General features: G+C 36.5%; 1 protein-coding gene across 1 annotated transcript; it reads right to left on the reverse strand.

Annotated features, from left to right (window-relative positions):
• Positions 1-108: 108 nt before the first annotated feature.
• On the reverse strand, positions 109-16,276 carry LOC306887818 (DENN domain-containing protein 3-like). Its single transcript, XM_079445825.1, has 24 exons — positions 16,249-16,276; positions 15,296-15,420; positions 14,560-14,809; positions 14,248-14,363; positions 12,913-13,031; positions 12,071-12,182; positions 11,808-11,927; positions 11,381-11,599; positions 10,668-10,783; positions 7,785-7,940; positions 7,603-7,699; positions 7,417-7,520; positions 7,066-7,244; positions 6,431-6,955; positions 5,245-5,504; positions 4,990-5,160; positions 4,128-4,257; positions 3,947-4,054; positions 3,126-3,265; positions 2,622-2,788; positions 1,932-2,071; positions 1,593-1,705; positions 1,060-1,197; positions 109-977 (listed from the first exon to the last, which is right to left on the reverse strand). Exons 2-24 carry the CDS (start codon positions 15,377-15,379, stop codon positions 774-776), a joined length of 3,768 nt encoding a protein of 1,255 aa, XP_079301951.1. The 5' UTR covers positions 15,380-15,420; positions 16,249-16,276; the 3' UTR covers positions 109-773.
• Between the last annotated feature and the right edge of the window lie 848 nt (positions 16,277-17,124).

Raw genomic sequence — 17,124 nt, forward strand, 5'->3', positions numbered from 1 at the left:
AAGATATTTAACACAACCCAGGCATTTCTGTGTGAGATTCCCCCAAAACATTTCAGATATAAAATAAATACAGATCTACATTAACAAAAACCAAGACAGTAGACAGTAGTGTCTATCAAACAGGGTTTCATACAATCTCATAAGTCACTCCAGAGACATCACAAGGACTGGCACACTGTTACACAATCTACTCATTACGGCTGCAGTCCATCCTCAGGCAGTGCTGGTGTTTGGACCTCAATTCCCTTTGATCCAGAGCATTTCAGGAAATTGTGTACATGGCAGCTCCACAAACCTCACCCGATTCTATATTCAGCTTTCTTGGAATAAGAACAACTTTCAAAGGACTGAGAGCTTTAAAATTAATTCCAAAATATATCATAAACTTATTTATATTTTACAGCTACAAGCTTTGCTTATACTGAGGCAATACAAAAATATTATTCCGCAGAGACCATTGAGATCTTAGCATTCTTAACATAGGACTATTTGTAGAAAAAAAAGCCTTGTAGTAGTTGTTGATAAGTATTTGCAACCTTCAGGATACTCTAGTTGGTTGCCATAGTGCCATCATTGGCTAACTCCAATCAAAACCAGTATAAACAGCTCTTCTTCCCAAAGCCTAATGGGATTACATGACACTTTTTAAGGGAAACTGCGTATATATTTCTTCCCCAAAGTTGAGACCGCTAAGGAACAATCTGCATGTCACATATCCTGATGCACCTGTTTATAAAGCTGATAAAACTTACAATCAAGTTGTGTCAGCTTGTTTAATCCACTCTCCAGATGGCGATTTTGCCATCATGTTTTGCAGAGCCGCTGAGTATGTATCGGTCCTCTGCTGAGAAGAGAGCTTGAACTGTGTCTTCATGGGCCTCAAGCTCCTTCTCAACCATCAGGCTCTCAGAGTCCAACACAAAGATCTTCCCCACAACCTTACTGAGGTCTGACCCACCACTACAACCAATCCAGATCTAAAGAAAGAGACAGAAGAGACCTTGTCTGGTGTGTATATGGTATGACCATGGAAATGCCATGTAAAAGGTCACGTCTTACCTGATCTTTCACTCTGATCATACAGGTGACCCAACTGCATTTGGGGAGTACGACCCATTTAGGTGGTTTGACAGGGTCACTGCAGTCCCATACACAAAGCTCTGCTGAGTCTGTGAAACTTGTCCAGATCTGTCTTTTCTATAAAAACACATAACAAGAGCCTGAGATTGTTGATTATATCTGAGCACATTATAATTTTATGCAATTCACACCATTTAGTGGCATGGCTGACGTCTATGGCTATCTGAGTGTCAAATGTGTTTGTGGAAACAGCAAGGAAAAACTATACACTAAAACAACAAAGTTGCAACACATCACATTCACAGAGATACCATAAATACTCACATATTAGAATTATAAATAAAGATTTATAATTTAAAACATACCTTTTGTATTTCTGTATCTAAAGACCCCTTTATACATGGAACTTTATGTATATATGTAAATGTATTTTAGCAAGGGGAATTATCATATTTAGGCGTCACATTTGGTTACAACTGATACTGTGAGAAGACCATAAAGATGATACAAACCTCCATTAGCAGTGCGACCCTGCTGAAGGATGTGGTTTTCACTTCACCTGGGAGGGAAATCTTACAAAGCAGATCTCCACTGGGACTCAGCTTCATGACACAATCCCTAGCACCTTCACAAACAACAAACACATGCTAAATTTAAATGAAATAATGTATATATTCTGATTAACCTCAACAATGTCAAACTATCCATTGCCAGAAAAAGAAAAAAAATCCTCTGAAAAAATGGCCATTTGAAAATTTTTGTAAAATGTATGTAAAAACTCTACACTATGAATTAGAGCTTCTAGTTAACAACAGTTTTGGACAGTTTTACCAGGCTGATGACAAACTTACCACACCATAAGGCATCATTGTAAACTTGAATGGACTGCAGTCTGTCACAGGACAGATGAAACTGCCTCTTCACCTTCAGAGAAGGGACGTCCCAGATGATTACAGTGCCATCTGCACTACAGGAATACACCTGCGCTTGGCTTGGAAAACACATCAAAATGACATTTCTTCATAGTGTGATCTCTATTCTCAACCACAGCTGCCAAATATACAGAAAATATCACAAACAATGCTGCCACCTGCTGGTGACACTTTTAATTGTATTTTTGGAGTAAAGACTATTTATCTTTATTTTTGATCTATATATAATAACCAAAATGTATTATTAAATAATAAAACATATAACTAAAACGTGTGTATATATGTGATAGATAGCTATATCTATAGTTAATATAAAACAAAATGTATGATAATACATTCTAGTAACCTATATATATATATTTAAATTATTATATTATTATATTAAATTATAACATAATTAAAATATATATATTTTACATAATAATGTAATATGAATGAATGTATTATAAAAGGTATATATTGTGATTTTTTTTATATAAAGTTTATATATATATATATTATTATTATTTTTTTTATTATTATTATTACTTTAGATACACAGTAATAACGGTTACCACAAGCGCAGCCAGGATATTGACCCAGCGAATGCTGTTACTGTCCAATACTCACTTTGATCTGTTCTCGGGGTTCAGTTTCTCCAGGGCAAAGTCTGTGACCTCTCCACGGTGCTCAGTCAGCTGTTTATGGCACAGCATACTGCGGGTGTTGATTATGTAAATGACGGAATCCTGAGAACCAATCCACACCTGCTCCTGGTCCAATCCCATCATGCAGTTCTGGGCACACAAAAAAAACACTGCTGTGTGAAATCTGTTTTGAGAATTAGACTTTAATTTTCACTCTTCCACAGATCCAAAAACTACGGCCAGAAGTAAAAGACATTGGAAAACAAAGCTGCAACAAGTTTCCAATCCACAAGGTGGCACCATACACAATTTACTGTGGCAAAAAGAAAAAGATGAAGGTCCCTGTTACTTGAAAAACAAATTCTCACTGACTGCAGTGTCACTAAATACAGAAAACATCAGATTTGCTGTTATCAATTGCTTTTCTATCTTCTTTAATATTTTAAATCAAATTGCATAATCTTAAAATCAAATAGCAGCATTTTACCAGTCGAGATTCTCCTAAATGAATGCAGTTTTGCTTTAGGGACCAACTGACAGCATCAAACACAACCACTTTCCCACAGCTGAGAGCACACCAGAGCTTAGGGTTTCCATCCACATCCCTGTCTGGAAAAGTTAACTGGCCTGGAAGAAGTTAAAAAATTGTTATTTATCATTAAATCCTACACAAACACAATTTATATATAGCTGTAAATAAAAGCTCCAAATTCTCATTTAAGTGTTTAAACAAATGTATTGCTATTCTGCTTGGGATCTAAGCACACAGGCATTATAGCATTCCTTGAATACATAATTCAGTTTAATTTGCTACATCCTCCAAGCCGAGGCTTAATTATGGGTTATTGGAAAGCTTTTAAGTGGGGAGCATGTGGAGTAGCATTTAGGTGAAATCTCCTCACTGTTCCCCTTATTCCTGCTCAACAGTTCCACAAATGCTAATTGGACAATTCCGCACCATTGAAATTGTCATGTGACACTGCCTTAACAAACAGGCCAAGAGTTGCACACATTCACATGCCATTGGAAAACTTTGGTTTTGATAACATGCATATGCTCAATTCAAAATAGTATGTAGCTTTGTCCAGTATTATTAACTGTTCAGTCTGAAATAATGATGCATTTTTAAACTGATAACCTGACAAAATCTCATGGGGACAGATTAGACAGGGCAAATCCAGACAATTGATGTATCTTAAAGAGATAGTTCATCCAAAAATGATTTGGAATGACATGAGGTTGAGTAATTAATGACAGAATTTTACACAATCCATTTAACTATTTCACCAAATACTCCTGCACGCAGACCTGGAGTGTAGAGCAAGACATCGACAGACTGAGGGTTCGTCATGTTCTGGGACGGATTGATCTTGTGTTTCAGAGCCTCTGCTGTGGGTCTGGGGATGATCATGGGGACTGTGGGGATGAAGACAAGAGACTTCAATACAACTGTCTTGTTTTCATCATATAGGTAGGGACTGAGACACACCTTGTTGTCGTTGCTTTTCATAATAGGCCAATTTGGAGGCAGCACAGACAGCCTTGTGTGTCTTTAAGCAGGCCACGACTGCATCCATAAGCAGAACATTGGTCAGTGCCTGCTGCACATACTGGGGGTCCTGATAAACAGAAGAGTTCACTTATCACAAACTAAAGTACTTTGAGCATTTGTGGTTTAAACATGCAATGACCTAGAAAAGGAATAACAGTCACCTCCTCAAACAAAGAAAGAGAAACAGAAACTTGAAAACTTAATAAAAAAAACCACATATTGAGCAATGTACATCTAGTGAAGTGTGTGTTTATCTAATGGCAGGAAATAGGAATGAACTAGTAGGGCATATCAAAGCATGTATGTGATTGTGAAAACTTGCATTATTTTGACAGCTGTCGGTAGACACCCTAAACACACCCTGTTACTGTTAGAAACAACTGCCAACTCCTTTGGCAACAGTTTTCTTTTTGCTGCAGGACACATTTATGAACCAATATAAATTAATTTCTTAGCTTTTTTAAAAGTGTAATTTCCTTGTTCATCAAATTTTCAAAAGATCATTTAAAATATTTGAATCTCTAATACTTTATACACTTTCACCCACTTTCTGAAGAATCATGTGACACACATTTTAAAATGTATTGAAACATAAAACGTTGCTGTTTTTACTGATCAAACAAATGTAGTGTATGAAGCTTTTGTGAACATTCTTTCCAAAACAGAATCCGATTGTTTGAACAGTACTGTATGTACATTTTATTCTATTATTAAGCTGGCAAGAAATAGTTGATGGTTGATTTTATATTTCATGTTTTGATTCCAGCTTTAGCTATTTCACAGTATGAGCAAACTTTACCTTATGGTTGTCTGCCATCATTCTCCCAGCCCACATCTCCTTGACCATCAGGTTCCACAGTTCACACTCAGATTTTAAATTAGCCTCAAATATCTCTCTCCTTAAGCTGTTCTTGATCTTTAGAGATGGGATCCTCAAAAGCGGGAACGAAGCAGTGGAGATCTTTACTTCCTGGGTTCACAGGATTCATACGGTTACCAAAAACACTAACTTCTTATTTTAAAAGTAATATTACAGGTATAAAGACTCACAAACCTCAATGTCCCTGAACTTGGTAATCTCAACATATCCACATCTGCCTGTAGTCAGCAGAAAGAGCCTCTTCTGAGTCATGGCAATTTTACCAACACCATAACTTGTCTTTACAGAGCTGGATAGCTTGTACACACACTCATTATTGTCTAGGCATTCTAGGACCTCAGCAGGCAGGTCAATGTCCTGTGCTTCTGCCTCGGTCTGTTTCCAGAAGTTATAAAATACTCTGAACATCTCTGGATGGATATGCTTCGGCCCACCTGAGAAGAACAAATATATTGTAACAAAATATTTTACATAATATCACAATAAATGGCAGAATATTTGTATTTTATTTTTCATATTTTTAATTAATATTTATTTAATATTTGTATTTATTTGTATTACTTACATTTGTCTATGTAAATACAAACACCCCCCCCCCCTCCCCCCCCCCCCCCCCCAAAAAAAAAAACTGAAATATTGTGAAATATTATTAACTATTAAATATTATCAGTGCTGGAACTGTTGTGCTGCTTAATATATTTTTGGAACCTGTGATACTTTTTATCCTTTGATTCTTTGATTAATATAAAGTTAAAAAGAACAGCATTTATTCAAAATATAAATATTTTCTAACAATACAAGTCTTTACTATCACTTTTAACACATTATTTCTGAATAAAAGTATTAATTTCTTTAAAATAAGAAAGAAAAAATTGACTGACCTCAAACTTTTGAATAGTAGTGTATATTGTAACACAGAATTTCTCTTTTTAACTTTTTATTTATCAAAGAATCCTGAAAAAAGTATCACAGATGCCAAACATAATAAGGAGCACAACATTTTCCAACATTAATTATAAATCAGCATATTAGAATGATTTCTGAAGGATCATGTGAGACTGAGAAGACTGGAGTAATGACTGAAAATTCAGCTTTGCTTCCCAGGAATAAATTACATTTCTAGAATAGTATAGTAAAATAGAAAACTGTTATTTTAAATTGCAGTTTTTTTCTGTATTTTTGATCAAATAGAAATAGCCTTGATGAGCATAAGAAACTTCTTTAAAAAAAAAATTCAAATCTTACTGATCCCAAACGTTTGAATAGCAGTGTATTTGAAATACTGCCTAACTGATATGGTACCAAAATACTGCACATCTCTAATGGTTTTATACAATGACACACTCCAACTCAAACTTACCGACAGTGAGAGCTTCAAACAATCTCTGTGAAGTGGCCATGTCCCGCACAATACCAGACTGCTGAGTGCACTTCACAAACTCCTCCAGCTCCATGGGGTTCTTTGGCAGCTCAAACTTCTTCACGTGATAGTCCGATTCTTCATGCTCGCTCTTTTCATTGTTCTTCACCTGACAGATGAGCCGTTTGAGCTCAGATCTCTTCTCTGCCTGGACTTTCTCTTCATTCTGTAGAGAGTCCACCAGTGTCTTCATCAGCTCTCCAGGAAAAATCTCAATATCTGTTTTGTAGAGGTTCTGGAAGTCGCTGAGGGCATCCAATCTCTTAGAACTCAGCATGTTGATGAGGCCACGCAGGTAAAAGTATCTTGCTAGCAGGGAGGAATCCTGAGGTGGTGTGGCTGATATAGCTTTGTTCAGCTGGAGGATAAGATCTCCAAAGTAATGGAGTATGTTGGGGTAGTTCAATGGAGAAGGGAATTCTGGAAGCTGGAAGATCTTGATTGGCTTGACTGGAATATTCATAGCTTTAGAGATAAGGAATTTTTAAAAGATGATTAGTAACATATATATGCTACGATAATCTAAATACAAAACTGAGCTGTGCCGATGCATTACAGTACTGCATTTCTCTTACACTTTTCTGGAATGATCTTTGTTGAAGACATCTGTTTGAGGACACTCAGGTGTTTCTTGTTGTCCAGGTCAGGGAGACTTGAGCCCAAGCATTTACTCAAACCGCTGTCTAAAGAACCATTTCGCGAAACTATTTCCCTTATGGTGGGTCTGCGTGAGTAGTCCATCGATCTACTCAATCTACAGAAATTGATAACAAATTATTAAACAAAAGAACAACATATATTTGAAATATATATAATGACTTTACCGTCACTTCTGATTAATTGAATGCATCCTTGCTGAATAAAGTATTAGTTCACAAAACAGTTTTATTGATAATGTGGAAAATCTGTTATTCTATACAACTTACTTTTGGTCTTCTGTCTGAGTACTAAGCTCCATTTGGGTAAATTTATCTATTTTTCCATTCAAACGTTCTTTCAAGAAGGAGTGGAAAATGTGTGTTTCCAAGACCTATCATGAAAAAAAAGCTATGAGTCATACAGTTCTATCTCTAAAGGTTGAAGACCAGACATATTATTAAACGGAAAGTGACCTTTTTATAAAATGACTGGTCGTCTGGCTCCCTGGTCTTCAGAAACTCATCAGTGTTAAAAACTCTGTGTTCGTCATTAAGGTAATTACTGACATCTCTGGAAAAAGAAACATTATTTTTAATTATACATGTAGAAGATTCAAAATCAGTTCTAGTCTTCTGCACAGGCTCTTATTACTGACCTAAACATGTTAACGATGAGCTCCAGGGTGATGTTTTGTATATCTAAATTGAGCCTGTGTTGCCAGTGTTTTCTCTGTATCCGCAGCTCATTAAGATTGCTACAGATTCTCTGATGAACCGCTTCCAGGTCGTAGTGTAATTGAAGACCTTTCCTTCTACATGAAGATCCAGCAAAACATTTACAAATCTGACAAATACACGACTGTTAATTATATAATGGGACCTGGGGCATACAGGTGCATCTCAAAAAATTTGAATATCGTGAAAAAGTAAATTTTTTCTTGTAACTTATTTCAAAAAGTGAAACTTTCATATATTTTAGATTTGCACGTGTAGAGCAAAACATTTCAAAAGTTTTTTGTTTTAATTTTGTTGATTAGAGCTTACAGCTCATGAAAGTCAAAAATCCAGTATCTCAAAATATTAGAATATTTCCTAAGATCAGTCAATAAAGGGATTTACAAAACAGAAATTTCAGGCTCCGTGTGTCTCTGCTGTCTGTGAAGTGGTTGTTGATTTTTTGAGCATATGACCGTTTTGCATTTTTGATGCCACAGGACAGACTGGCTCTTGCTGTTTTGAGGGCTGCTTTATCTCCTGATCTGAATGCTTCATCTCTGGTCTTTAGTATCCCACGAACCTCTGCTGTCGTCCATGGCTTCTGGTTTGCACGTGTGGTGATGGTCTTGGTGACTGTCACATCATCAGTGCACCTTTTGATGTAAGCAGTCACAGTTTCAGTGTACTCATGCAAGTCTGTGTGGTTGTTGTGGGTGGCTGCCTCTTTAAACATGTTCCAGTCTGTGTCCTGGAAGCAGTCCTGCAGTGCTGAGGTGGCATTGTCTAGCCATACTGTGATCTGCTTTTGAACCGGTTTGGCGAGTTTGAGAAGTGGTCTATATGCTGGGATTAGCATAACAGTGATGTGGTCTGAGTACCCGAGGTGGGGGCGGGGTTCAGCCTTGTAAGAGTTTTTTACTGCTGTGTAAACAAAGTCCAGTGTGTTGTTTCCCCTTGTTGCAAAGTTCACATGTTGGTAGAACTTTGGCAAAACTGTCTTTAAGTTTGCGTGGTTGAAGTCACCGGCTATGATGAAAAAGCCGTCTGGTTTTTTTGTTTGTTGTTCACTATACAGTTCATGAAGCGCATCCTTAACGTTTTCACACGGGGGGATGTAGACCGCAACAATAACAATGATCGTGAACTCCCGTGGCAGATAGAATGGTCGACACTTCATAAACATAAACTCCACCAGCGATGAACAGTGTTTTGATAATCCGCAGCATTGTTACACCAGTCTTTGTTGATATACACACACAAACCACCTCCGTGGGTCTTACCAGACAGTGATGAATCTCTATCCGCTCGGAAGCTGGTTAGCCCGTGCAGCTGAATGGCGGAGTCCGGGATGTTGTCGTTTAGCCATGTTTCAGTGAAAACAAACACACAACAATCCCTTGCCTCATGCTGTGTAGACTGACTGAGTTGAATTAAGTCCAGTTTGTTTTCCACAGAGCGAACGTTTGAGAGCATGAGTGTTGGAAGAGCCGGTCTTGTGGGGTTAGCTATTAGCCTAGCTCGTATACCTCCGCGCTTACCGCACTTCCGTCCTCTCTCACACCGCTTGCGACGCTGCCTTGTGCGGAAGGAAACACAATGGACCAACACCAGCAGACGTCATGGCACCCCAAATCATCACTGACTGTGGAAACTTCAAACTGGACTTCAAGCAACATGGATTCTGTGCCTCTTCAGTCTTCCTCCAGACTCCAGACCTTGATTTCCAAATGAAATGCAACATTTAATTTTATCTGAAAAGAGGACTTTGGACCACTGAGCAACAGTCCCGTTCTTTTTCTCCTTAGCCCAGGAAAGATGCTTCTGACGTTGTCTATGGTTCAGAAGTGGCTTTGTAGCCCTTTTCCTGAAGACGTCTGAGCGTGGTGACTCTTGATGCACTGACTCCAGCTTCAGTCCACTCTTTGTGCATCTCTCCCAAGTGTTTGAATCGGTTTTGCTTGACAGTATTCTCAAGCTTGCGGTCATCCCTGTTGCTTGTGCACATTTTCCTATTCAATTTCTTCCTTCCAGTCAACTTTGCATTTAATATGCTTTGATACAGCACTCTGTGAACAGCCACCCCTTTCAGTAATGACCCTCTGTGACTTGCCCTCTTTGTGGAGGCTGTCAATTATTGTCTTCTGGACCATTGCCAAGTCAGCAGTCTTCCCCATTATTGTGGTTTCAAAGAACAAGAGATACCCGGAATATATACTGTAGGGATGGTGATTTAATGAAACTCAAATGTAAATATTCTAATATTCTGAGATACTGGATTTTTGACTTTCATGACCTGTAAGCTCTAATCATCAAAATTAAAACAAAAAACTTTTTAAATGTTTTACTTTATATGTAATGAATCTAAAATATATGAAAGTTTAACTTTTGAAATAAGTTACAAGAAAAAATTAACTTTTTCACGATATTCTAATTTTTTGAGATGCACCTGTATACCAGTCGGTTTGGAAGCCGGTTTGGCCGGCTTTAGCAGGTAAGTATCAGTTTAGATTGCACCATTGTTTGTATAATTATTGTACCCTTAAATTCATTTTATATGAATGGAGTGGAGGATTAGGGACAGAGAAAGTTGATGATCAGCATCATGGTACCAAAAAAGCCTGATTGAATTTTTTGTATTTGTCAACTCGAAACTAATCCTGTAAGTCTGAGTTTGTTCAACTACAATCATGGTACAGGCCCCTAGTCTGACCAGCAAGGTCAGATAATGAGAGTTTATTTATATCTTGCATATTTTGATCATTCCAATAGAATAAAGATTCTTAGAGTTAGCAAGACTGCATTTAATGGTTAAATTTTCTTACCGACACTTGAAACGCTGAGCAGCTGCTTGTGGGGTGTCTGGGACGTCAAAGTAATGACAGCCAGAGCAGGACACGGTTCCCTCGTCAATATCGATCAGAATCAGGTCATCAGTTAACTGATAAAAAGATTTCAAAGATCAGAAATCACTGAAGTTGACAGGCTGTTGATTTAAGTAAAAATCATGAATTTCTCAACATATTAAATTTAGCTAGAGACAGTTTTAATTGAGATACATTTTATATGAACTAAAGCAAGGGCTTTCAAATTTCAGGTTTTCAAAAATTTCAAGGGAAAATGATGTTCCTAAAGGGAACTAACATAAAGGCATCTATAAATACACAATTATACTATGTGAAATATTAATCGTAATATTAAAAATAAAACTTCTTATAAATGAACTACTTTAAAATTAATTAATTAAATTAATATTAATAGTTTAAAATGAATAATTTGTCAAAATTAAAGGCTATTGTACTAAAGCTAAAAGAAATGATCAAATATGATAAATTATTATAAAATATATTAATGTTTTGTATTAAGTTACATTTTAATTCATTATAAAAATGTCATCAATAGAAGCATTAAAAGCTTTTTGTCCAATGACATTTCACCAGTGTCCTCTATCAGCCCATTGCATGTGGACCCCGATTTGGAAAACCCTGAACTAAAGAACAGCCTAATGAGATAATGAGGACCATTATTTAGGCTTTACCTTGACAACGTCCTCATAGTGGCTGATGTGACATCCCATGAGGAAGGCAGTCGGTGCCATAACAAAGTCAAGCATATGTTGAGACAGTATAGGCACCAGTGGGTGCTGCCAGTTCAGGGGCCAAATATACAGCATGAAACATTCTACTATCAGGGTCAGTTTGGCCCAGTCCGAGGAAAAGAACACCATATGCTGCTCTGTGAGTATACTGGCTATGATCTGCAGGAGAACAGAGACATAAATGTGGACCAAAACTTTCTAAAACATCTTTGTTTAATCAAAAAGTTCCATTTCATTTTTTTTTTTTTTTAATCTAAAATTGACTGGTTTGGATTTCCAAACCACCTGTGTTCACTCAAACTGCTAACAAAGAAAATCCCTCAATTTGTGTTGTTTCCATATTAAGTCATCAGCATTTATATTTGACCTGCAGCAGCTCTCTGGACTTGAAGCAGAGGAGTGGAAGATGTAAGTCCAGGTCGATAAGTGGATGATTTTTATCTTCTCTGGATGGAAGGACAATCGTCAGAGGTCGCAATGTGAACATCTGACATGAAAAATAATGTAAATATACTTCACATGTATTATGTATTTCGTCTTTACATTATAACATATCATAGACTTTTTCACGTTACAATTTTATTTCAGCTCTCTAATGTTGCTAAACTTTAGATGCCTAAAAGAACCCACCACATACAGCTGACCAGGAGGAGGAACTGGGACTAGAGCCAGTTTAGCAGAGAACTCCCTCACTTGCTCTTCCATATCTGTCATTTGACAGATTTTGAGCTGAACTAAGAGGCTGCGGATGAGAAAGTGAAAACTCAGGAAATGGAAGAAAAGGTGCTGTGTGTCATTTTAGATATTAAACTGCTTTCTCCTATATCAGTTTAATATACAACTATGACCATGCATTTGTAGGTTGAATTCTCTGAAAAGTGTGAATACTGTGGCTCTGCAGTGATATCCAAACAAGCTCTTTTGTTTGTAGTTTCCCGCTTTAATTAAACTAATGCAAATAAATGTGTTATGGGTGTGTTCCTTGTAGGATGGACAAACTGAGTATTTTATGAAGACTAGAAGTAGTAGAATCTAGTACTGCTGATAAGCCTCTTGTTATATATTCTCCTGGGTCTGAAAAAAATGAAAGTGAAAGTGACGTGACGTGACATGTGGCCAAGTATGGTTACCCATACACAGAATTTGTGCTCTGCATTTATCCTCAGTGCACACACACAGCAGTGAACACACAAACACCGTGAACACACACTTGGAGCAGTGGGCAGCCATTTATGCTGCAGCAACCGGGGAGCAGTTGGGGGATCGTTGCCTTGCTCAAGGGCACCTCGGCCGTGGTATTGAAGGTGGAAGAGAGCACTGGTTATTCACTCCCCCCACCTACAATTCCTGTCGAACCTAAAACTCAAACTCGCAACCTTTGGGTTACGAGTCCGACTCTCCAACCATTAGGCCACGACTTCCCCCTGTTTTATTGTTTTTCAATAAATCTGAATTCATATCTTGAATCTTACCTAGACAGACAGTCTTTGAGTGCATTGTAATATGGGTGTTTTGATATAACACATATTGCATAAGCAATGTAGTGTTTCGGAGACTTGTACAAGGACCGATGTCCATTCTGCATCCCTTCCTGTATAACAGTGTTTAAAACAAAATGTTTGAATATGTCAGTGCCTTAATCAAAACTGCATAATCAGAACACCACCATATAGTCTGGAAAGTACTCCAAATCAATTTCATTAATCAATGGTATCAATGGTATCAGTTTTATTTTGGGACCTTAAAACAAATTATATTCATATATATGTGTGTGTGCACGCGTGTTTTTGTGACATATGAGGACACAAATTTGTATAATGACATGGGTATGACATAGGTATTGCAAGGAGAAGGTGATTTATGAGGACATTTCCCCATGTCCCCATTTTTCAAAAGGCTTATAAATCATACAGAAAAAGTTTTTGTTTGAGAAAGTAAAAATGCAGAAAGTTTCTAGGTCTAGGTGTAGGGCGATAGAAAATAAAGTTTGTACAGTATAAAAACCATTATGCCTATGGAACGTCTCCACAATTCACAAAAACAAACGTGTGTGTGTGTGTGTGTGTGTATCCTAAATATATATGAAACATGATTGGTTAGAGTTATATGATATAATGTGACGGAATTCATGATTCATGCATGTCCGATGTCCTAATATGTCCATTGTCCTAATATGACCTATGTCTTAATTTGAATAACCAAATAGGGAATATTAAATTGTTACTATCTTAAACGCATATTCAATCTACAACGTGCAAAACAGTAATAAAAAAGCTGTAAATCAATTGCCGAAAATTCAATAGAAAACAATATTTGCATATTTCACTGTAGTTAGCAGAAACATACACTTTGCCTTCAACTTCATTTTGTCTTTTTTTTTTTTTTTTTTTTTTTTTTTTACATTTTTGCTAATTCAAGCACACTAACTGAAATAATTTAAGTATTAAATAGAATAACTGCAAGATCGACAAGTAGCTGGCATTGTATATGAACAGATAAATAATCTTACATCTTAACAATTTAAAGTTTTCCTTCAGCACCTTATGTTCTACCCATGCAAATGCCAAAAAAGATAAGAATGCATGCACCCTTTCTGATTATTGGTAGTTATACTATACACACACACACACACATACACACACACACACAGTATATATAAGTATGCATGTAAATATATAATAAACTTTAAGAAAAACTAGAGCAACTTCCAGTTATAACATCACAGTTATTTGGGACGCACTCATAAACAGCAAGTAAAATTCAGCACAACCATAATGAGAGGCTGGATAATAAAAAAAGAATTTGACCTGTATTGCTCTATAGTACTGGAGAACTACTCCATGAGTCTGGTTTCCAAACAAGTCAGTAAAGACTAGGAAGTGAAATTGTTCATCCTTTTGCTCCTTAGTTATCTGAAGTCCACCTGATTTAAAAGAAAGAAATGAATGTTAGTCTAATCTAATTATTCTAAACTAATGTTGCAGGTACTGTGAGATATTAAACTGTTTCTCAAGTATTACACTGTGTAATGTATGAAGATCTGCATGGAACAGGGTTGCAGCAGAGGCACTGACATGATTCAACAACCAGTCAAGCTTTTGCATTTAAATTTGTTTCACCTGGAAAGCAGAGTTGTGGCAGAGCCATCAGATCCAGCTCTTTGGGAGCACTAACATTCTCTGTGGTTTCTTCTTTGGGGTTTCCAGCCTTTATATCAGGCCTATCATTTTTCTTCTTAATGAAGAAGCGCTGTTGCTGGGTCTTGGCTGGTTCACTGCGACTCTCTTTAGACACAAATGGAGGTGCATGGACCTGTAGGACCTCAGGATCCAGCAGCGGTAGAGGACTTCCATTCACCTGCAGCAAAGACTGGACACAATGCGTTGTCAAGACCACTGATATGATTGGAGACTTAATCTGATGAGAATGTAAATATAATTTTAAACCATTTTTTAAAGCAATATTTAGGTGCAATATTTAAACTTTTTATGTGCATAAAACAAAAAAATAAAATAATTGTATGCACCTTTCACAAACTGCTCCTATGAACTTCTATGAATTTTAAAACTTAAAAAAAAAAAAAAATTATATATATTATTCTAATTAATATATAGTAAATAACAATTCATATTTTCTATAAAATAACTAAATTTTATTTGAATTAAAGGTTAACTTGAAAATGAAAAAAAAAAAAAAAATGCAGCCAAATCAGGAATTCCATCACATAGTTTATAGCTCTGGGCCTGTCCCATCATGTTTGATACACATGATGTTTTTAAATAAAGAGATCCGCTGTTGTACCCCTCATAACAGTTTAACAAAGACTTGCAGAAAGATTCACAGACATTATTTTACCTGGGACAGCTCCTTCAGTTTATCATTTGCAGGACCAACAACAATACATGCTTCCAGTAATCCTGAAGGTATATCATCTGCCATTGGGAATCAACAGGATTGTGAACCCACGGCTCTCGTAAGATCTGTGAAGAGAGAGATTAATGAAGAAAATGCACATATTCATATTCATGTAGAAATCTCTAGTTCCTGGGTTGCAAACTGAAATCTGAAAGAAGTAAAACATTTTTTCTTAACAGATTATGTGTGATAAACTTTAAAGATGCTATGTTATATGTACATTAACACCTCAAGTCAGGGATAACACAACAGCATGGTTGTGGGAACAAAGAAAAAACAAAAAGCTATTACACAGGCACACCGGAAACCACAGATAAAAGAGATGTGTGTCACTAATCTCATTTTCCTGCTCTGGGAAATACCAGGGTTAAATTTGACTCATGTGTGTGTGTTGCAAGTGTAAAATTTCTAAAAAAAAAAATAAAAAAAAATGATATAGGCTAGAATATTTCAATAACTGAAGTGGGAAGTAGGTTACTATTTTAAACACATATTCAATCCACAACTGAAACATACACTGTAAAAATATAATTATGCAAACCAAACTAAATATTTAAAAAACTATAACAAATGAGCATATGTTTAAAAAAAAAATACTGTAGTCAGTGGAAACATACAATATGCATTCAGCTTCAGATAATTAGTTACTGCATTTTTTTTGGTCTAAATTTATTAACATTTTTGCTAATTCAAGCACGGTAACTGTAATAATTTAAGTATTTACCCTAATAGGAATAACTGCAAAAAATCGACGAGTAGCTGACGTTCCCTATGAACAGATAAATATTTTTAAAGTTGTTATATAAGGGGATAACATTGTAAAGTTTTTCTTAAAGTTTATATTCTAACCACTTACATGCCCATCTTTGCTGGAAATATAAGAATGCACGCACCTTTGTCGATCACCTCTATTATGAAAGTGAAATTACGCACAGGACAGGTAGGAAGACAAAAGAACAGGATACAGTCCACACGCTGCAGTGAGCAGAGAGATCTGCGCCTGCGCTCTACAGTCAGCAGGCACACATGCTTTCCATGGCTAGTGATACCTTTAATATGACTGTGACTGACGAGCAGTGTTTTTATAAAAGAGAAGAGATTGCAATGGCAATTTAAAATATGTAATTGAACCAACAATGATTTGGTAAACTAAACTAAACTAAAGAATAATAATAATAATAATAATAAATTAACAAAAGTAATTAATTAGACATTAAAATTATTTTAAAAATTATTGTAGTTATTGTCATTAGATATGAACGTTACTATTCAAAAGTGCCCCCCTCGATGACGTCACAACACAATTAGAACGTGTCACGTGTTTGTATTTAAATGCTTGGCACGCGCTCATTTTGTTGCTTGAAGTTTCAGAGTAGCCTGTTTTCAAAGTGAAAAAAACTGCGTTATCATGGGACTGTTTTCACGACTAAAGAAAGCGTTTGAAGTGGAGCGTGCACAGGAAGCCCACCCATTGACGGCGCTACACCGGGGATAGAGCTGAAATAATAGAGCTCTAAAAATAGAGCTGAAATACGGGACTGTCACCTTAAAATTAGAAAATTCTAAAAAATTCCAAGAATAGGAAAGATTTAATCTTAAAGATCAAAATAAGCCTACAGATGTGGAAATTGTGAGATTCGTTGCTGCTCTCGATCTTTCTCTGTATTTTTGCAATGGCTGTAGAAATGGCCGTTAATTCTTGATTTGGGTATGGCACAAACATGTTGCAGGTAATAATATGATTAAAAAAGTCATGGCAACAAACGACT

Source organism: Barbus barbus, assembly GCF_936440315.1.
Source record: "Barbus barbus genome assembly, chromosome: 21".
In the NCBI taxonomy this organism is placed as follows: Eukaryota; Metazoa; Chordata; class Actinopteri; order Cypriniformes; family Cyprinidae; genus Barbus; species Barbus barbus.